This window comes from Eubalaena glacialis, chromosome 2 (genome assembly GCF_028564815.1).
Source record: "Eubalaena glacialis isolate mEubGla1 chromosome 2, mEubGla1.1.hap2.+ XY, whole genome shotgun sequence".
Classification (NCBI taxonomy): Eukaryota; Metazoa; Chordata; class Mammalia; order Artiodactyla; family Balaenidae; genus Eubalaena; species Eubalaena glacialis.
In genome coordinates, this window is record NC_083717.1 from 31,013,349 (window position 1) to 31,034,685 (window position 21,337).

General features: G+C 41.7%; 2 protein-coding genes across 3 annotated transcripts in view; both read right to left on the reverse strand.

The window, feature by feature from the left end:
* Positions 1 to 633: 633 nt before the first annotated feature.
* TM2D3 (TM2 domain containing 3) lies at positions 634 to 12,182 on the reverse strand. 2 transcript variants are annotated; one of them, XM_061181690.1, is made up of 6 exons: positions 12,077 to 12,182; positions 11,591 to 11,683; positions 9,928 to 10,085; positions 4,771 to 4,945; positions 3,226 to 3,301; positions 634 to 956 (listed from the first exon to the last, which is right to left on the reverse strand). In XM_061181690.1, exons 1-6 carry the CDS (start codon positions 12,165 to 12,167, stop codon positions 791 to 793), a joined length of 759 nt encoding a protein of 252 aa, XP_061037673.1. In that variant the 5' UTR covers positions 12,168 to 12,182; the 3' UTR covers positions 634 to 790. The 2 variants fall into 2 exon arrangements, with proteins under 2 accessions (XP_061037673.1, XP_061037674.1); XM_061181691.1 differs by lacking the exon at positions 11,591 to 11,683.
* Positions 12,183 to 14,122: 1,940 nt separating this feature from the next.
* The window catches only part of TARS3 (threonyl-tRNA synthetase 3), a 51,069-nt gene continuing 43,854 nt past the window's right edge, over positions 14,123 to 21,337 (reverse strand). The window contains exons 16-19 of the mRNA XM_061179747.1: positions 18,933 to 19,037; positions 16,647 to 16,719; positions 15,901 to 16,015; positions 14,123 to 14,571 (exon numbers count right to left, since the gene is read on the reverse strand). Of these exons, the coding sequence (XP_061035730.1) occupies positions 14,423 to 14,571; positions 15,901 to 16,015; positions 16,647 to 16,719; positions 18,933 to 19,037 (442 nt within the window). The 3' untranslated portion in view covers positions 14,123 to 14,422. The remainder of the gene's footprint in view (positions 14,572 to 15,900; positions 16,016 to 16,646; positions 16,720 to 18,932; positions 19,038 to 21,337) is intronic.

Genomic DNA, 21,337 nt, shown 5'->3' on the forward strand with positions numbered 1-21,337 from the left:
TATCACACCAACACATTTTTTAACACTTCCACTGTGTGTTAATGAGCCAGCCAATTATGAATATATCTATTAGAATGGAGTAATGCCCTGAAAAATAAACATTTTACTTCTTAATAATAAAAGTTGCTAGGATTATTCAAGATTATGTTTTAATATAAAAAACATAACAGGAAGAAGTCTGCAAAATTTTTAAAGTAACTTGTAGTTTTATTAATTTTCCAGTACTCTTGCAACATTTTATATTACTAACAAAATTCCAATCACAGGAACCAGGCACAAAATTTCTGCAGTTTACTTCAAACAGTCATATATGAAGACCAGACTACATAGACATTACACTGCAAAACTCAGAGATGACTGAAATTTAGGTAGATAATTTTACTTAGCTAAAGAATAATAAAGAATAACACTTCCCACTTCCTGCAATTATAGCTGAAAAGCTTTTTACGGCAGATGACACTCAGGCTGGAGATACATGTGGCACAGTTTGAGGTAAGCAATATAAAACTCAAGTCTACGAATTGAACAGATTTTCAGTCGTTGCACAGGTTGTTCTTCTAGTTCAAGTAAGTTTAAATTTTTTCACAGAAAAAAAAACAGACTTTAGGCAAATAAAAACAAATTCCAGATAAACATAGTTCAGTGTTTTTTATTTTACCTTCATCAAGGCAGGCAAAGTACAGATGCTGTACATTAAAAACATACACATACACCATTCACGGCACATGGACTCCTACAGGGAAGAGGCCGTTTTCTAAGCACTGCTCCTCTCTGAAGCGCGCAACTGCAGCTAAATGTACAAAGAGCCATCCGCTGGTCCCACGTAGCCGACTCCAATGAGCAGGACGTCGAGCAGTGTCCATATTCCCAGGCCCCCGAAGCTGAAGAGCTTGCCGAGGCCTTCTCGCCACTGGCCCAGGTAGAAGCGGTCCGCTCCAAACCCACCAAGGGTGATGCTGCAACAGCAAACAGGCCTGGAGTCCATCAACGGCCCCCCGACTGCGCCTGCATTACTGCGCCTCAGTAACCGCTAACTCACATGTGGGAAAGGGCCTCAAATCACCAGATCCCTTAATCAGGACACACTGACTATCTCACAAATGTACAACACTAAATAATCATGGGCAACAAGACCGTTTAATTGTCAAAAGTAAACACAGTTTTTAGCCGTAATGAAATCTAATGTTTCTCTTTTCAAGAAAATCGAGCTTGTTGCTTTTTTAACCTTGAAATGGCACATCCAGGAGAGCAAAGTGGGGCTAGTCCTACAGACAGTGCAGGAACGTGGTGGTCGAAGGTGGCATCGCCAGGCAGCCAACACCACCTGGCCGCCCAGATCAAGTCGTGAACACTGTCAGTCACCCATCTTTAAAAATTTCATGTTCGGAATAAATGACTTTTAAGGTTCCTTTAAATTCTAAGATCTAACAATATTCGGACAACTTCTCGTTGTATTACTTTTAAAGTTTTTATTATGAAAAATTCCAAACATATAAAAGTAAAAAGGGGGCTTCCCTGGTAGCGCAGTGGTTGAGAGTCTGCCTGCCAATGCAGGGGACACGGGTTCGAGCCCTGGTCTGGGAAGATCCCACATTTCGCGGAGCAAATGGGCCCGTGAGCCACAACTACTGAGCCTGCGTGTCTGGAGCCTGTGCTCCGCAACAAGAGAGGCCGCGATAGTGAGAGGCCCACGCATCGTGATGAAGAGTGGCCCCCGCTTGCCGCAACTAGAGAAAGCCCTCGCACAAAAACGAAGACCCAACACAGCCAAAAATAAATAAATAAATAAAAATTTTAAAAAAATAAAATAAAAAATAATCAGGTACTTATTTAAAAAAAAAAAAAAAGTAAAAAGAAGAGAACAGCACCCATGACCCAGCTCCAATAGTTATCGACATGTGTCCATCCCTGGTTCATCTACACCCTTCCAATCCCTCACCCCGAGTACCAAGAAGCAAACACTGGGCGTTATCACATTCACCGTGAATATTCTCAAAGAAACCATGTTGAGCCCAGAGAAGAAAATTATTCTTATTTTTAAAAAATCAGCTATTAAATGTGCCACGGTAATTTAAGATGTCAACAATGTGGGGGAAGCTGGGTGAAGGGTGTACAGGAACTCTCTAGCTTTGCAACTTTTCTGTAAATCTAAAATTATTCCAAAATTAAAAGTTTGTTGAAAAGCAGAAAGTCAGCTGTTAGTTTGAATGTGAACCACTGCTGACAAAGACACTGGGTGTCACCAAATCTCACTGTCGTTGCATCTAATTTTCTATCGTGGACCCGTCTTTCACTTTCCAGCTGTGCCTTCCTGCCAGCAGGATCCTCCTCTTCCCCAGCCCAAACCCTGACGCAGTGGTTCCCGACAAGGGGCCACTCGGCCACCCCTGGAGGCATTTTTGATTCTCACAGCTTCAGCGGGGGTTGGGGAGACTGCTAACACCCAGTAAATGGAGTCCAGAGATGCTGTTGAACATCCTGCTCTGCACAGGACGCCCCACAGCAGAGAATTCGTGGCCCAAACGTCAACAATGACAAAGCTGAGAAGCCCTGCTCGCGTCTCACCACAGGCCACAGGCCACCTCAGACTCTTACCCTAAAACCTCCAACAGCGGATGCCCACCTTCCTAATCAGGGAATCATTTAACCAGCACCCCACCTGCCCTTCCCTCTGGTGGGAAGAAGTAGTACAATTTTCTTCTCAAACTGTTGAAAAGTTTAACTAATACAAGCAAATTTTTATGTAAAAATTGTAAGTCTATAATTATGTTTGAATGGTGGAATTATAGGTGATTTTCAACGTTTCTCTTTGTCATTTTCATTTTTTTCCAGTTTTCAGTACTGAGCATGCATTATTTTTTGTAATAAAGAAGAAAATTACTGAAAATTAAAGATATACATCATAAAGCTACCGACTTTAAAATATATGGCATTTTACTAATTCACGGTACACTCAGGATGGGAAGCACTGACTGGTTCTAATGATCTCTAGTAATGACTACAGTCACCTCTAGAATGTGCAGGCATCTTGGAAGGAAAACCAGCAACGGGCCATTAAATTCCACGAGGGTACTGGTCTGACCACCTAGATAACCCCCCACAGTGCTGTCCCTATGGTCTACCTAACACATGGCGGGATCTGAGTGGATGGAGGAGGAGCTTGGAAGAGCCCCCCAACCCCAACGAAATCCAAATGGCATCCGACTTACTAGAAACAGAGCTTACCTCAGAGCCAGAGCAGTAGACCACTTATAACCGCCAGTCCAGTTGCAGTACAGCATTTTCGGAAAAGTACGGTTACCTTAAAAAAGGGAAAACACTCCACATAAAAACACGGGTATAAAAATACTCTCACACAGAGACTAAATTATAACTAGCGGCCTTGTGATTTACAATCTAAAAAGTCAACTTTCTTTACAAAAGTAAATGTTCACTACAATGAATGGTAAAAAGAAAGCCCTGACTGTCTATGAGCACAGACTCGACATTTAAATCAGTTTTGTGAGGCTCACAGCTTGAAGAAGGTAAACACCCCACCTGCTGTGAAAACGTGGGTAACGTGGGGCTGAGACAGACAAACCAGGCACCGGGAAGGGAGTGGGCCCACAGACCGCCCAGGAGTCCTGGGACACTGGGCTGTCCCAGCTGGAAAAAGTGAGACTGAATCCACCTTACACCATACACCAAACCAACCCCAAGGGACTAGACCTAAACGTGAAAGGCCACATTTACAACTTTTAAAAGAACGCATAGGAAATTATGAATCTGGAGTAGGGAAAGATTTCTTACAACAAAAAAGGGCTAACTCTGAACGACTAAAAACTTCAACTAACTAAAAATTTAAAGTTCTGTTCAAAAGATACCAAAAGAAAGGGGCAGGGGGGTAGTTAAAATCTGGGAGAGGATGTTAGGGACACCAAAAGGTTACTACCCAAAATATAAAAGAATTCCTAGAAGTCTGTAAGAAAAAAAAACAAAACGTAGGGATAACAAGTATTGGAGAGGATGTGGATCATCACGAACAGTTGTGTATCACTGGTGGGAATGTAAACGGATACAACCGTCCTAGAAAATAACACACGCAAGAGAGTGTATGCCAGACAAACTCTTGCACATGTGCAACCAGGAGACATGGACAAAAGCTTTAACAGCAGCACAATTTGTAAGGGAAAAAACTGTAAATAATCCAAATACAGTGGAGAAAGGATAAACTATGATACAATCTTACAAGTTATTATACAGAAGTAAAAAAAATAGTAATAAGAGAAGACAAATGGAAGAATCTTAGAGCCATGATGTTGAAAGACAGTTTCAGAAGACCATAAACAGTCTATATTATACAATTCTAAAACATGCACTACTGAATAATTTACCACACTATATATATTCTACTACATTCATGTGATAGAACTACAAAAAATTTAAAGAAAAGGAAGTGAGATGATAAGAAAATCCAAAAGGGTGGTTACCTCTGAAGAAGAGGCAGGGTAACTGGGTGCAGGAAACACACTCTGGTAGTTTCGATGGCATCACGCTGCTTTAGTTGTTAATTTGGATGAAACTCAATTATACACTATGCTTTATACCTTATACATTTTTTGTTTTATCAAATATTACATTCTAAAATAGAGCTGGCATAACTAAAAATAGTGCTAATAAATATTTCTGACGAAACAATTAAAATTTAATTCTCAAGTTTCTGGTTACAGTTCCATAAATAAGCCTAGAGAAAAATATCTTGCTCACAGATTTCCTTAACTGCCGACCTACCGAGGCAGTGGATGTGGTCCCGCACGGTGCAGTTGGCCGTGTAGCGCTGCCGCGGGCAGGACACCGCCATGCAGCTGGTGGAGCTGGAGCACTCGTAGTCGGTTTCCGGAAGCTGCCAGCAGAACCTGCAAGTCATGTTGAGGACAAAGCTCTTTCGGGATTTGAAGTCTTGATCCTACGTACCAAAGGACACAGAACTAGTCAATCATAATACAGTAGTTTGTTAATAGGTCAATAAAACTACACAGTCATATGGCACCAAGTGTCTAAAATACTTTATGACCTAGGAGGAAGTGGCAGAAAAACAGGTATCAAACCAATACGTACACAATACAAACGTGTATGCTATGATCCTATGATCATAAATATACAACCAAAAATATATACCTAACAAAAAATATCTAGATAAATGCACATCAAAGTAACAAAGGTTATTTCAGAATGATAAGTATTTCATCACTGTTACTTTGGCTAAATTTTTAATAATGCACATGTGTACTTTTATAACACAGAAAAAAGGAAAATGTACTTTATAAAGCCTCGGAGTCACAGAGAGTTCAAAGGGCAGATGAGTCCCTCTGCTCAAGGTCACGGAGCTGCAAGCCCATGCAGAACGCAGGAGCCCTGTTCCTGGAGGAACAGCCTGGCCACCGGGTCTCAACTCTTCCCTAGGAGCCGCCCTGCAGTGGCCCAGAGCCCCAGGGCTGTCACTGCTGTCACACCCCCACGAGCACCCAGCAGGACCGACCTATAGGCAGCCCCAGAAAACCACTCCCAACTTAGAAAGAACTGCATAGAGAGGCTGATGAGCAAGTGCTCACTGTGGGCCCTGAACTTCGAGACCAGAGATTTTTTTCATTTCAATTTTAAATGTCCTTATTTTGTTTTCTGCCTATAAGAGCAGTCCATGTTCTTATATGTTGCACATTTGGAAATTACAGAAAAAACCTGTAACCTCTCCAGAGACAAGCACTTTTAACCTTCTTTCATTTTTCCTTCCTATAGTACAGATTTACATACATGGAATTATACTGAAAACATTTTGTATCCACTTGACATTATATAGTAATAAATATTTTTCAAAATCATATTTAAATGGTAACACAATCACCTCTGGAAATATTATATTTATTAACTTTTTTGATTAATGCAAAACTCCTATTATGGACAGTATTTGAAACTGAGTAAGGCACCGCGTGATTTAAGCAATATTGTTTTAAATGTCTGCATATTTCTAGTGATGCATCCATAACACGTTTCTTATCAATTGTTTTTTAAAACTAGGTAGTAAGTGTACGTGGTACAAACTCCCGGAGACAACAGGAGAGTGAGGAGGAAGCTGGTGCAGCCCGGCCCTCAGCAGCACTGCCCTCTCCAGCACCAAGCACCGCTCACCCACTCTGCCCTTCCAGGGAGTCTGTTCTATGCGTGGGCACGTTTACGTCAGATACGTTTCTTTTTTTTTTTTAATTTAATGTTCCCACTGATATTTACTTTTCGCTTAATTCTATAGATATCGATAAATATCCCTAGAGCTGCCTAGTTCTTCTCAATGGCTGCAATGTATTTATTTCACTACACAGTGGACCATAAATTAAACTGTTCTCTTTTGTACATTCGGCTTGTTTCCAATCTTGCCTGTGTGAACAAAGCAGCTAAGAATATCCTTAGGCATATTTATTTGCATACACGTGCAATATGTAATATCTGTAAGATAAATCCCCAAATATGGAATTGCTGGGTCAAAGCTTATGTGCATCTATAAGTTTCAGAGATAAGACAAAGTGCTCACAAGAGGCTGACTAACCTACCTGTCTGCTAACAAGATACAGGAGTGTTTGTCCCTTATACCCCTAAGAACTCAGAGTGTTATCAAACTTTTTGATTGTTTTGCCAATCTGATAGTTTAAAAAACGCATTGATTTGTACTTAATCATGAGAAAAATTAAACTTTTTTTCATGCATTGAAAGTCCAATTGTATTTCCTTTCCTATGAACCATCTGTTCATGTCCTAAAACCATTTCTCTACAGGACTGTCATCTTTTTCTCATTGGCTTTTTGGAAGTCTTTATATATTATGGATATTAGTGCATTATTTGTCACATGTGTTAGAAATACTTTTTCCTAGTTTGTCATTTATCTTTGGCCTTTATGCTTTTTTTTAGGTCATGCAGAAATCTCTAATTTTTAGTAGTCAAATCTACCAATTCCTTCTTTTATGGCTTCTAAATTTTATTTCGTACTTAGAAAAATACTCCCTACTTTGAGATTATAACAAAACTATCTCATGCTTTCTCTGGTACTTTGTGGTTTCACTTTTTCACATTAAATCTTTGATCTGGAATTTACTTCGGATAAAACAGGATTCCACTTTTTTCCATATAGCTATGCAGGCACCCCAGCATTTACTGAATCCATTTTCACACCACAAAAAAGTATAGATCCCAACAAAAGCTCATCTGTAGTAAAAAGATTTGTTACCTTTCCCTTTGTGAAACAGCTGTCATTAGTAAGGATACAGAACCTATCTGAAGGAATTAAACTTGCTTCAAATACACTAGCAGACTGAGCTCTTCTCCAATGAACAGAAAGCAGCGTTTCTATCAAGCACATTTCCAGCTGAGGTAACTGGCTTGATAGTTCCCATCACAGCTGGAGCAGGAGCTATCTGATATGAAAGGGGTTGCAGGATTTTTGCATTAATTTCTATTTATATACTTAACAGGGCCGTCATAAAACAATTTCTTTGACTAGTGTAATCCAGGTAAGGTTCCCTTGCTCTGAGTCCCTATGCAGTATGCATTAGAAGGACAAGAAAAGTTTCTTTCTTTCCATTAATATGAAGTTCAAAATAAGGTGCGGGAGGGAGGGAGAGAGCTGAGTGCAGCACAGCGAAAGGATGAGCATTTGCACGTGCACCTGCGTATGCAGATGGTCACAGCTTATTTCTTCCTGAAATGCTAACTTATTTAGCGAGACAGGATCCTCCAGGTGGTCATTAAACAAACAAGGGAAGAACGCACGGCCTGCCCCAGATCACCTGGCCGCAGCAGTCCTGGGGCCTGTGGCTCCTGACAGCCAATTATTTGACTGCTCTTCATTTTTAAGAAGAAACAGACCACCAGACGCTCCTGAGGCCGCCTTCAAACGCCACACTTGCGGGCTGGGCACCTGCTACTTTACAGGATTCGCGATGACTGGCTAGTCAGGAAGCAGGTGAGGTGAAAGCACCTGGGGAGGAGAAGGGAAGGAACCCATCCAGGGCTCATCTCAGCCAAGGGGTGAGGATGCACCAGGGACCAGGACCCAGGAATTCAGAAACTTCCCTAAGCTTTGTAATTTCTCTACCTTTGTAATTTCTCCTATTCTCTGCTATTTTCCACTAAATGAAACTACTTGTTTGTGGAACACCTAAAGAAGGAAGAAATTGAGAACTATGCTTCCTTCAGGAACCAGCTGTGAGAGATGAATGTCAAAGACACTGAGGCAAACAAAGGAGGCTAATTCTGGAAAAGCTCTCCTCAGCCGTCAGTTTTCTCATTTTCACAAGGTACCTACTATCTGCCAGACCCATGAAGTACGCAATTTCAAAAGCCTTCAAACAGGTTTCGCCATTAGGTAAGTAGGGAGAAAATTCTATGTAAGATACAGCAACAGAGACTAACTGATAATCCAAGGGCAGTCATGAAGATTACCCGGCAACTAGTTCAATTTTCCAGCACACTTTAAAGCGTAACTCTGATATAAGAAAATGACAAATACTGACAGTTACAAACACTATGTCCAGACACTGAGAACACATAAAATCTCATTTCCCCTTTGGAGTGAAGCCTCCCTCATGCCCTCTCCTGATACTAGACCTCAGGAGAAATAGAGAAAGAGCCTGGGGGTGGAAGGAACTTTCTAATCTAGCCCTCTGCAGACCAAGTTCCAAAGAACCGACGGGGAAAGGTATCTTGTTCAAGTAAGTTAGAATCGCTGGGTCAAAGGGAATCTGCAAAAAAGAATATAGTGGGCTTCCCTGGTGGCGCAGTGGTTAAGAATCCGCCTGCCAATGCAGAGGACACGGGTTCGAGCCCTGGTCCGGGAAGATCCCACATGCCGCGGAGCAACTAACCCCGTGCGCCACAACTACTGAGCCTGCGCCCTAGAGCCCACGAACCACAACTACTGAAGCCCATGCGCCACAACTACCGAAGCCTGAGCACCTAGAGCCCGTGCTCCGCAACAAGAGAAGCCACCGCAAGGAGAAGCCTGCGCACCGCAACGAAGAGTAGCCCCCGCTCGCCACAACTAGAGAAAGCCTGCGCACAGCAATGAAGACCCAACGCAGCCAAAGATAAATAAATTAATAAATTAATTAAAAGAAAAATCTTCCTACTGCTTCCCTTAAAAAAAAGAAAAAAGAGAGAGAGAATATGGTATGGAATCTGTGTTTTCTTCCTTGACCATCTCCCAGAAAGAGGGCGCCATGGAAACACTTTAGGAAAAGCTGTTTTGGGCCCATCTCCTGATTTAACAAGAGACAGATGACTAAATCACAGAGCTAGTCATGGCAGGTCCAAGAGTAAAACACTGCCTCACTATTCATTTCTACTCTCTATCTCACCCACATGCTGGGACTACAATGAAGTTTGCAGTAATTTCCCTGGTCCAACGGTTCAAAAATGCAGATACGTGAGTCTCCCTGCCCTCGTCACACTCAACAGGTGTGGGGCTGCCTCCAGAAGTCTGTGGCTCTGAAGCAGGTATCCCAAGAGCACGCTAAGGAACACCGGCTGTGGAAGCCTTTGTAGGCTCCTTCCTGGCTGTCAACGTATCAGAGATGGGCTGTAGGTGTGACCACTGTAACAGGGTCATTTCTAATGGGCAACAGTTGGTGCGCTTGAGCCTTTTCTATTTCCTACTTTTTGTAAGAAGTCTGACAATTGCTTCAATTTATCCTTTTGTCAAAAAATTGCTATCTGAACCCTTGTAACCAAACCTTACATGGAGATGGAAGTTTCCATCGTCTCATAAAGTTGACTTTATTCCTCAAATATTACTTTTAAAATGCAGAGCACTTTCTGAATTTCCTCCATAGCCAAGTCTAAACTCTACTTATAACTCGAGCTTTACGATGAGTTTATTAAGAATAAGTAAGCTGCAGTACTTACAACACAGGTAACAGAAGGTTTGACTGTGCAGTCAAAAGTGACAGGCTTCCCATAGACACAGGAGAAATTGGTCTTGCACTCTATACAGTCTGCGGGAAGTCTGCTACACAAACCATTGCTCGGACACTTCATCATATAAGGTGGGATATCCGTGCTTTCTGTGAGAGGTGAGAGAGAAGCTTATTCTCTTGGAATACTGATTACAATAACAGAGGAAAGCAATTTTCTAAGCTTAAGGAACACAATCATGAGCATAACATATATACAGTGCTAGAAATAAATTAGGACCTCAAAAAGTCTATCATGTTACAAGATGAAAAAAACAAAGGCTTACAGATGATAAAGTTCGTTCAAGATCACAGAGGGAGGGCAAAACTGGAACCAGAACCCAAATCTCTCAGTTTCCAATCCAATGTTCTTTTCACTTGAATTCACGAATTTGTAAGTGAAGCCCCTAACCCTCTAAGTGAATCAATCGGTACAACAAGGTACCAACCCTAGAAAAACGTCTTGTCATTATTCCACTTTGGTACTTCAACAAGCCACCATCTGCAAGTAACATTTACAATTTTACAATACCAAAGTTCAAAATAGTTCTTTATATTAGTAACTTATTCAGTGGGTTGCAGTAAGTTTCTCCAGCCAGCCTAGCTGGGAGTATAATATATTACCATCACTAAAGAGAGGATCAAAATTGCAACCAGTATTCTCAGGAAGAGAAGCTTTCAAAAACGTCCAAGAGAGTAAAAAAATTCTTGTGCTTTCTCTATAAAATAATCTATGTTTTAAACTCAAGTATGCTGCTGTCTTCTAGTAGTCTTTTATAGAATCAGTAAAATACGTCTGCCAGTTTTAATTCACTGAAGTAATGGAACTCTAAAGGGATGAAACTACAGAGACCAAAGTTTCATTTAGCAAAACACACTAATACTCATTTAAAACTGGTCCTACTTAAAGTCACTATTAAGTGGGTAATTCTACAAAATACCTACAAAAGGGTATACTTACAAAAGGGTATAATTCCTATTATACCCTTTTGTAATAGGAACAAAAGAAAATTTTCTTTTCTTTTGTTCCTATTACTACCGTGGCTGGAGGATGGGCACTTAGAATCACAAAGCCAAGAGTTTACAGGGCCAGGGCAACCCCACCACCTTAAAAAGATGAGACAACCGAAACCCAAAAAGGTGAATAATTTGCTCCAGCTCCCAGCAGCACCACCAGAGATAGATGCCAAGTCTGTACCATTCCCTCTGCAATCCCTCCATTTCACACAGCCTTGGGGGAGACTTTAAAAATATCCAACATCAGGAACAGGGTTCCAAAAGCACAAGAAATTTTCTGAAGGGAAAGAAGCATTCGTTGAAGGTTATCTTGATGGATGAAGTGGAAAAAAAAAACCTTTGAAATAAAGAGATGGAAATGGGGAGCCTGGGACTGGAAGAAGATGAGACAGGAATGTCAAAAGGTACTGAAATAACAAGACTGTCTGCAGAAAAGGTCTGTATCTGCCTTTAGTTCACATAATCTAAAATGCAATCAATAAAATGTTCAAAACATGGAAAGTGATTTCATATTCTACAAGAAATTTTATCCAAAAACGAAAGGAAGAGACCACTAGATACAAACATACACGTTTACTAGAAGAGAAAACGTCTAGTACCTGCTGCCCTGGGCACTACTGTGAACGTACGTGTGGGGCCCGGATCCTTGTCGGACTGAGCCAGCGGCTGCGAAGGCTCTACACTGAAGGACCCTATGATTAGAGAAACGAAGACCTCAGGCTGTGTGGGTATCGCGCCAGGCCCACAGCTGCTCGGGCAAACATCTCGGCCTGACCGCCGGGAAACTGAACATGAAACCCAACGGAGTCGACACCAATTTAGGTCTGCGGGCAACTGGAGACGACGCGCGGTGCCGAGACCCAGCTCCGCGTCCCCGGCCGAGCCCCCAGGCCCACAGTTCGAGGCTCGCGGCTCCGGCTCCCTGAGCCGAGGGGCGGCGGCAGGACGCTCCGGACTCGGCTGTAGCGACCCGCGCCCTCCGCCCGCACTCAGCCTCCGCCCACGGACCCAGGCCGACGGTCCCCGCGGTCCTGGGTTCCCCACCCCTCAGCCCAGCCCAGCGCACACCCCTGGCCCCAACTCACCGCCGCCCGAAAGGATGTAGAACTGCGAGAGGAACAGCAGCACGCGACACAGGCGGCGCAGGCCCCACAGCAGAACCCCTGCAGCCGCCATCTTGCCGGCGGGAGCACTTCCGGGCCGCGGGGGACGCCGGGCCGAGCGGGGGGGGGGGGGGGAGTGGGGCGGGTCCGGGTCGGTCCACGGCGCAGGCGCAGCCCCTCCTCCCAGGGCTGCCAGGTGCCAGACGGCTGCCAGGTGCCAGACCGCTGCCAGTACCTGGGACGAGGCGTTCATCTCTCCCACGGCGGCTGGAGACATGGGAAGGTCACCTGGGCCCCGAAAGTCACACCTGAGGGATCGAGAGCAGAGGCGGGCAAATGTGGGAAGTTGGCCGCTGTTTCCCTGTGGCCGGATCTGTACGTTTAGAGATAAAAACTGCTGCTGTGCGCTTGGTACCGTGCGGAGGTTTGACGACGTTACGTTTTCGTCAGACTAAAAAGGCTCTTGTTTACAGATGAGGAAACTGGCCCAGACTGCTCGGTAAGGACCCCAGGTGTGCCAGGTGGCCTCCAAGGACCCACTCCCCGCGACCCCAGGGCCCGGGCAGCGTCCCGCGAGCATCTCTCCAGGCCCGCCCTGCCCGGATGTCTAACCAGTCCTCAGAGACGCTCCTCGAAGGCGGGGAGAGTCCAGACTGAAGTGCGGCCGCAGGCCTCAGGCCCCCAGACCCCCCTGGAGGAGGCCCACCCCGGGAGGGAGCTGTTCCCAGGCCGCGGCTCCCTGCGGTCGGCACAGCGATCCGCACGTGTTCCCACCGCAGCAACCTTCGTGCTGGGCTGCGCACGGGCTTCCCTCTCCCCGCCCACCCGCCACAAGGTTGTCTGGGGTGGGGATGGGGAGTATTCTGACGCCCCCTGCCTCACTAGCACGTTTGGTGAATTCAAGGAATGTATCGAATAGTGCTTGGCCTCAATTAAAGTTAGCTTAAACAGGTACATCACACAATCTGCACCTTCTAGCATCACACAGGCCTGACCCTTGAACAACTTCGGGGTGAGGGCTGCAGTGTAACTTAGAGCGGGCCCTCCTCATTCGGTTCTTCCCTATCGGTGACTCCACCTCCTTAGATTCCACCAACTGCGGGTAGGATTGTGTATACCCTAGTATTTGCTATTGAAAAAAACCCACGGGTAAGTGGACCCGTGCAGTTCAATCCCCTGCTGTTCACGGTCAGCTCTACTGTTTTGTCTTCCAACTCTTCAGGAAGCTAAATGATAAGTGTGTACAGAAGAGAGAGCAGGTCTTAAATTTATTTTGAATTCCACAGCACATAACCAAATAAACACAAAAAATACTGCTTGATTGGTAGCTAAATTCACTACTGACATAAAGCCATTTTAATTCAGTTCTGAGCAGTAAGGTATTCCTCTCAGTTAAAATCAGAAATCCACTTGCGTCTGTAAATCAGTGGAATGTCATTCCATCAGACGAGTAATTTAACTCTAGGGGAGCAAATTATTATGGTATAAACCTATAGGTGAAACCCTGGAAGCGCTACGTAACACATTATTTGAGAGTTTATTTTTTCTAAAGATAAATAAGGTTCAATTGTCATTTAGAAGCATTAAAATGGCAACTCTTATCCTATAGTGGAAACTACAGAAGATTGCACAACACTGAATTTCTTTGAGTTCAGAATCCTTTGTTAGTAATCCAATATTTAGTACTAGCTTCTTCTTTTGTGATTGTTGGTTAGTTAAAACAAATTGATTCTAATTTTGAAAATAAAGTTTCAGGACCTCCCTGGTGGTCCAGAGGTTAAGACTCCACATTTCCACTTCAGGGGGCATGGGTTCGATCCCTGGTCAAGGAAGTTCCACATGCTGTGGGGTGTGGCCAAAAATAAGAAAAATAAAGTTTCAGTGTGAACTTTAGTAAAACTTCAGTTAAAAAATACCTGAGACATAATGTTATTAGAAAATAAGATTTCCCCCCATATTCAAAAAGCTTTGCAGACTTTTATTTGAAACTTATCTTTTGAAAATCACAATTCTTAACAATAACATCTCATAATGCTCATTTCCTAGTATTTCCCTCTTTGATGAACGACATTTTCCCATTTAAGTCTCTCAAGATATTTGGGAAATTTAAAATTTCCCACACTTGTCCTCTCATTGTCCGCAGACACATTAGTGAATCAGATTTTGTGCATATCAGCCACTCATTCCCTGTCTCACTTCTCACTGTGCCCATCAGTGGACCGGACAGTGGGTCCCAAGTTCTCAGAAGAAGTACGAATGGTAACTAAGGAAAATGCATGTTCAGGGTTCAGAACAAGGTTACACAGATGTGAGCACAAGGAAAGGACTTCAGAATTCTTCCTCAGCATTCAGGGTACGTGATTTCTTGAGATTCTTCAATTTATCAATGGCAGAAGTTACTGAAATCTCTCCATGAATTTTGTTGTCTCTTGTTCGAACATTTACGGCATTATTTGTCTTTTCCTTTTCTCCAACCACTGTAGAAAACAAAGGGAAATAAATATATTTTCAATCAACAATTTACTAAATATTAAGTCAGCAGTCATATGGCATGTGTCTTATTAAGTTTTCTTCTTAGTACTAATCACCAAATATCAATCTAATGTCCATTTGGTCATCCTCTAAGAGTAAATTTCTTGAGACAAGGAATGACTTCTAATCCCATCTCCCTATCATCTATTTTCGAGAACACCTGTGGTGGTCGTGGGGTACAGGTGGGAGGAGGGAGCTCCTAAAGACCCCCTGACTCCACCTGGCACACTTGATGAATCAAGAGGCGGGCACCAGACACGTGCCCAACCAGCCAACAGAATTTTCTGGAATATATGTAAAAGGTCTGTTCTCGCTAGTGGCCCATACTGTGAGATGATGCAGAATTCTGCCGCCATGTTTCTTGCTGTCTGGAAGGAAGATACTGGCCAGCAAGTAAGGGGGATAAAGTAGATCAAGAGAAGCATAAAGAAGCAGATCAAAACAGGGAACAGAAATGGGGAGAAATGGTCCTGGTAAGGGTTGAGTTCCCCTTCCAGTTACTTTTCTAATGATTTGGCTACTTAATTCTACCTTTCATGGCACGAGATACTCTAACTCCCTTCCAATACATTCCATCGTGTCTAAGCTAATTTGAAATTTCTGTCACCACAAGAAGGCTGACTGAAGCATCACAGTACCTACTACAAACATTTTTGAAGACAAACTGCTCATACGACAGCCCTGTGCATATTTATTTTGCCTTCTACAGAAACTTTCAACTTATAGGAGATAACCATATCATGCCTGCAGGCATATAAATAAGTTTCCCTTGATTTTGAATCATTTTTACAGTCAAAATTTTAGATTCTGCATCTAATTACTCATGTTCCTCAAGGACGTTTTATTTTTTCACTTAATTCTTTTGTTTTGATCATCTTAAATTTGGAACATTTCCTAGTCATTAGTTTAATCCTAAAGATTTATAATAAACCAGAAAAGCAAAGGAGATTATTTCAGTCCTATCACATGACTGAAACATACGGAGTATAATTCTACTGATAAGATCATTTTCCACTGTCGGTTTGAGTTATTAATTCTTCCTAGTAATACTACACCACAGGATCCATGTGAAACTTCATAACTCTTCTTTTCTGGTAAATAACAAAAAGTATCTAGCCAGGAACACCACAGACTCTTCTTTGTGTATAAGTATTCAACAGGTATTTGTCATAATCAAGTAGTTATACCATACTCTTTATTTTGTTTTTTGGGTTTTTTTGGAATTAAAGTGAAAAAACAAGCATTTGGGAAAAATATATACAAATTTAGATTACCCAAAATAAAATTATACTGATCCAGCTGTGCATTTCGTATTTTCTTATTTAGTGTACAACTATGATCTAAGTCAACATCAGCCATGAATCCTTCTTCAAAAAATTCAGTGGATACCTATAAGAGAATGAGACACTTTCATTAATACATTGTATATGGTAATGCAGTGGCCAGCCTCCAAGATGACCCCCAGGGTCCCACCCCCCCGGTATTCACACCCTTGTGTGTCCCCTCCACCTTGTACCAGGTTAGTCTGTGTGACCACAGTGGAGGGAGAGTGATGGCACCCCACTTCTGAGATGAGGTTAAAGGGCTGTCACTCCCCCTGCCTCAACCTCTGAGAAGCCTCACCAGGCACCCGAGCCAGAGTCCCCAGCCAAGCTGTCCCAGATTCTGACTCGCAGAAACTGAGATAATAAATGCTTGTTGTTCTAAGCTGCCAAGTTTTGGGGTAATTTGTTACACAGCAACAGATAATATAAGTATTCTTCCTAATACAGCCATGAGGAAAAGAAGAACTATGAGATGTTTTAAAACACCAATTTCTCAAAAACATTAAGAAATAAAATAGTTCTGATACAGCTACATAGACACGACTCAGGTGTTACTGAAAACATTTACTGAAAACATGGGGTGGTAAATTAATGTATTAGTTATGCAATATTTTAAGGTGTGAATAACATTCCAAGTTAATGATGTTCATAGACCACATGCCAAGATTATGTACTTTAAATGTCTCTAATTTTACCTGAAGTGCATATTTTTCACAAGTTGGCTCCACAGGGATGACCATTACCTGACGAGGAGACAGCCAGAAAGGCCTGAAAAATATAATACGTATTTTTAAAATGACCATTTATTATAAGATTAAAAAATAACCAAAGACTCTTTTTTTCTTTTTAAGTAAGACTTCACAAGAGAGCAGGTTCAGCAGAAGGGTGTGGAAGTAAAGCAAACTATATTAAAAGGCAATAGAGGAGACAAAAGGGGAAACTGGGCATTTTGATTGGAAAGGGAGGGAAAACAGGTTGGCAGCTAGATGAAAGGGCTAAACATCACTGACCATACGACCCAGCAACCACTCTCCTGGGTATTTATCCCAGAGAAATGGAAACACGTTCACACAAAAACCTGCATGCTAACATTTATAGCAGCTTTACGTATAATAGCCCCAAACTGGAAATATCCGAAATGCCCTTCAGCGAGTGAATGCTCAAACTGTGCATCACACTACAGAACACCATCAGTAGTGAAAGGGAGCCAACGACTGGTACTTGAGACGCCTCGGATGCATCTCAAGGCGACTCCATCCACGGAGTGAAAAAAGTCAGTCTCAAACGGCTGCACGCTGTGATTCCATTTATGTAACATTCTGGAAATTACAAAATTATGAAGATGGAGACCAGATGAGTGGCTGCCGGAGGATGGTGACAGGGATGGGGTAGGAGGTGTGTGGCCATAAAATAAACGGCAGCATGAGGGATCCTTATAAGTAATGGAACTGTCCTGTACCTTGACTGGCGGGTACACCAATCTACACGTGTGCACAAATTCAAGACCTGAATAAGGTTGGTGGATTGTCACTCCCCAGTTATGTTGTATACAGTTCTGCAAGATGTTACCATTGGGGAAAACTGGTAAAAGGTATGCTGGACCTCTGTAAATGATTCTACAGTTATCTCAAAATGAAAATTTTTTAAAAGATGGAAAGGTGGGTATAAGCAATGTTTGATGTGGGAAATGTTTGCCTTTTTCTTCAGCATATTTAGTTTGAAGGTGGAAGGAAATGCACGGGGACTATTACCAGATGGCACTTTGTGCATATATGTTTTTACATACTTATTCTTAAATTACAAAAGCAAAATAATACATGTGACAAATGTAATTATATACATGATGAAATACAGATTATAAAATGAAAAGTAAATGTATCTTTTGGAGCTCTGTTCTCACCCCTGCTTCAGCCCCACCAACTCAAGAGAGCCACATTTTAAACATTTCTATTTTTATTTCTCAGGGAGATTTCCACCACAACTTGGTAGAAGTCCAAAGGCTTGCTGTGTAAACTGTGGAGGGTGGTACTGTATCTCCACAGGGAGGTGTGCCCACACCATCTCCTGATCCCCTAGTTCTACTGCTCTCTTGCAAGACCCGCCATCTCTCACTATGTTAACTATTTACAACAGAATCAACTAGAGAGAAATATAAACATGTTAATTCACACACACACACATATTCATATCTATAGTTTTGGATTCTCTGTACCTGTAATAGATTGGACACCCCCATGACACCTCAGTATATTTCTCTAGGATTGCAAATAAAATCTAAGGGACAGACACAGACTCGGGCAATACCATCCCCATGGCCTATTCTGAGTGACCATCCACATACCAAATCGACTTGTCATCTGGTTTCCAACCTAAGTATCTCTTAAGTCTCTGACCCTGTGGCCAAAGCAATAACCAGATCCCACGCATCAATGTAACCCACACGTCTGGCCACTTTTCCCTCCGGGCACGGAGGATGAGCAGACGTACCACTCAAAAGCCTGCACTCAGGGCATTCACCTTCCCCCTCCATCCCGCTGGAAAACTGCAGCGGTTCTCTTTGGCTTTGGGGCCATGTGTGAACCAGGCTTACATGTTTCCTCCTAAGTCAGTGGTCACAGGGCTGTGAGGTCAACAGCACAGTGGAAGGAAGGAGGGCAGTACAGCTAGAGACGGTGCCCTGAGAGTGTGGGCCATATATGTTCCAGCGGCTAGATCTTTGAGGGGTTTGTTTGACACAAGTGAAAAGGTTACTCTAATTTTACTGAGATCCCAAAAAGGTAAATGATAGTGTTATGCCACGCTGCCTTTGTTTTCTTTGTTTTGTTTTCTGGTCTGGCAGATGCCACAAAAATTTTTATTTGCTGTTTGGATACTTGCTAATTATAAGGCAAGAGCCACCAATTTTTTCATATTAATTTCATCTTTTAGACATGATTTTTAAGAACAGTAGACATATAGCTTTTCTTTTCCATATCACTTACCATTTTCCTCCATAGTTTTCTGAGAGAATGGCTATCATTCTTTCCACTGACCCCAAAATGGCTCGATGAATGATCACAGGGTTCTTCTTATCATCCCCATCCTTACTAAAAAAATGAAAATTATACATTTAATTATTCTCTTAAGATTCATAAATAACTTTATCTTCTTACCTTATATTTAAAAGGTATTTTCCCAAACTAGGTAAAACAATAGATTACTCATAAATTATCTTTAAACATAAATGTGCCATTAATTAGAAATAAAGGGTTTTTTTCTTTCAAATTATGGTATCTTTTATATTTTATTAAAGAGATTTTGCATTATGTTTTTTATTTTTCTAATAGTTTATTATTTTTAAAATTTATTTATTTTTGGCTGCATTAGGTCTTCGTTGCTGTGCATGGGCTTTCTCTAGTTGCAGCGAGCGGGGGCTACTCTTCGTTGTGGTGCCCGGGCTTCTCATTGTGGTAGCTTCTCTTGTTGCAGACATGAGCTCTAGGCATGCAGGCTTCAGTAGTTGTGGCGCACGGGCTTAGTTGCTCCGCGGCATGTGGTATCTTCCCAGACCAGGGCTTGAACCTGTGTCCCCTGCATTGGCAGATGGATTCTTAACCACTGCGCCACCAGGGAAGCCCTATGGTATCTTTTATAAACCAAAGGGAAATAAAATATATCATCTAGGAAAAAGCAAGGTAATATTAGATCACTATCTCTATTACAAATCTACTGATTATTCTAAACTACCAGTTTTATTCGAAACTACCAGTTTACTCATATTGAGAGGCAATCTTACAAATCATATTTTTAAAATTAACTTTATTTTGAACTATGGCTTACTTCACCACTAATTTATTGAACAATTATCAAAGACATTGCAAAAATAAAGAAAATGGGTTTCTGTACTCTGTAATAGAATATGTTGGTATTCTATTAGTTTGGGTTAATGGTATGACCACGGTGGCTGGCAAAAAATTTACCAACCTTGTTTAATTAATATAAGTTAGTTATTAGTTATTAGAGAATATTGAAAACATATACAAAAGTAGAGAGAATAGTATAATGAACTCCCACATAACCCTTTCTCAGCATCAGCAAATGTCAACTCACAGCCAATCTGGTTTGGTCCAAATGCACCCATTCCTGACACCATCCACTGTAAACACACTGCCATATTGTAAACACTATGCCCCCATACTACTGATATATTTCAAAATGTTCCTGATACTTGTTCCAGAAGTCCACTGGTCAAATTCCATTTACAGACCTGAAACCTTCATGACATTCTCCTTACATTTGAGAATTCTCTCCTCCCTTTCAGAAAAAGATGTAAAAAGCAAATTACAACTGTTAATTGTAATAAAGTAAGGCACTCCAAGATCTGTGCACACTTTTCCCAGAAAGATAAATTTCACATTATTGCAACAAATGTAATAATATGTGATGCTTACAAAGTTCTTAGGATAAATTTTTATCTAAACGTTGTACCAGCTAGTTACTACTAAAACACATATACACACAGGGCAAACAGACAAATAAAAACAGAGACTCATTCATTAAACTCACTTCAAAAGAGTTTTCATTGGACATCATCATTGCCAATCATTTCTGCTAAGAGCCACGGCAGACTGACTGCAGGCCAAATCCTCTGTCAGATCCTACAGAAGCTTTGGGGTGGGGCTGGGGGGCCTGAGTCCAGTCCTGCTCAGATATATGAAGAAATAATTCATTCTACACACTGGAAACAGCATGGTATGTTCCTGAATGTCGCATAATGTTGCCTGTGTAGGGAATGAAAGAGAAGCAGCATGATCCTTTCACAGGCCCCTGGGTACCAGAAATTTCTGTCCCATCATTTATTTTAAAAGAATTAAAATCAGGTCTAGTCTTAAGAAGGGCAAAGAGTGACCTAAACTATGCTTACACATCTATACTTTCAGGTAAACGTTAGAATTAATGACAAGTTCCCCCAAACAATCCTCATGGATTTAGTTGGAATTACATTAGATTTAGAGATACATTTGAAGAGAATTAGTATCTTCACAATATTGATTCTTCCCATTGCAACAGTGGTGTGAATCTTCATTTAAACAACTGTTTTTTTTGCCTTTGATAAAGTTTTACGGTATATATTTCAAATAAATATTATATATTTATATTTCTTGTTAAGTTTATTCCTAGATATTTTGCTTGTTTTTTTTTTTTAATTTATTTTATTTAGTTATTTTTGGCTGTGTTGGGTCTTCATTGCTGCGCGCAGGCTTTCTCTAGTTGTGGCGAGCAGGGGCTACCCTTCATTGAGGTGTGCAGGCTTCTCATTGTGGTGGCTTCTTTTTTTTTTTTTTTTTAAGCATCCCCAGTGACCAATGGCTGGGAATACTCTTATTAATTTTATTTATTTATTTAT

What these genes read in the sequence shown, in the direction of transcription:
- TM2D3 (XM_061181690.1), bottom strand. Translation starts at nt 12,167, where the DNA reads ATGGCGGCTGCAGGGGTTCTGCTGTGGGGCCTGCGCCGCCTGTGTCGC. An exon ending in CTACATCCTTTCGGGCGGCG is followed by an intron (nt 11,684 to 12,076) that starts GTGAGTTGGGGC and finishes CTCTAATCATAG; the next exon opens with GGTCCTTCAGTGTAGAGCCT. An exon ending in TCTACTGCTCTGGCTCTGAG is followed by an intron (nt 957 to 3,225) that starts GTAAGCTCTGTT and finishes TTGCTGTTGCAG; the next exon opens with CATCACCCTTGGTGGGTTTG.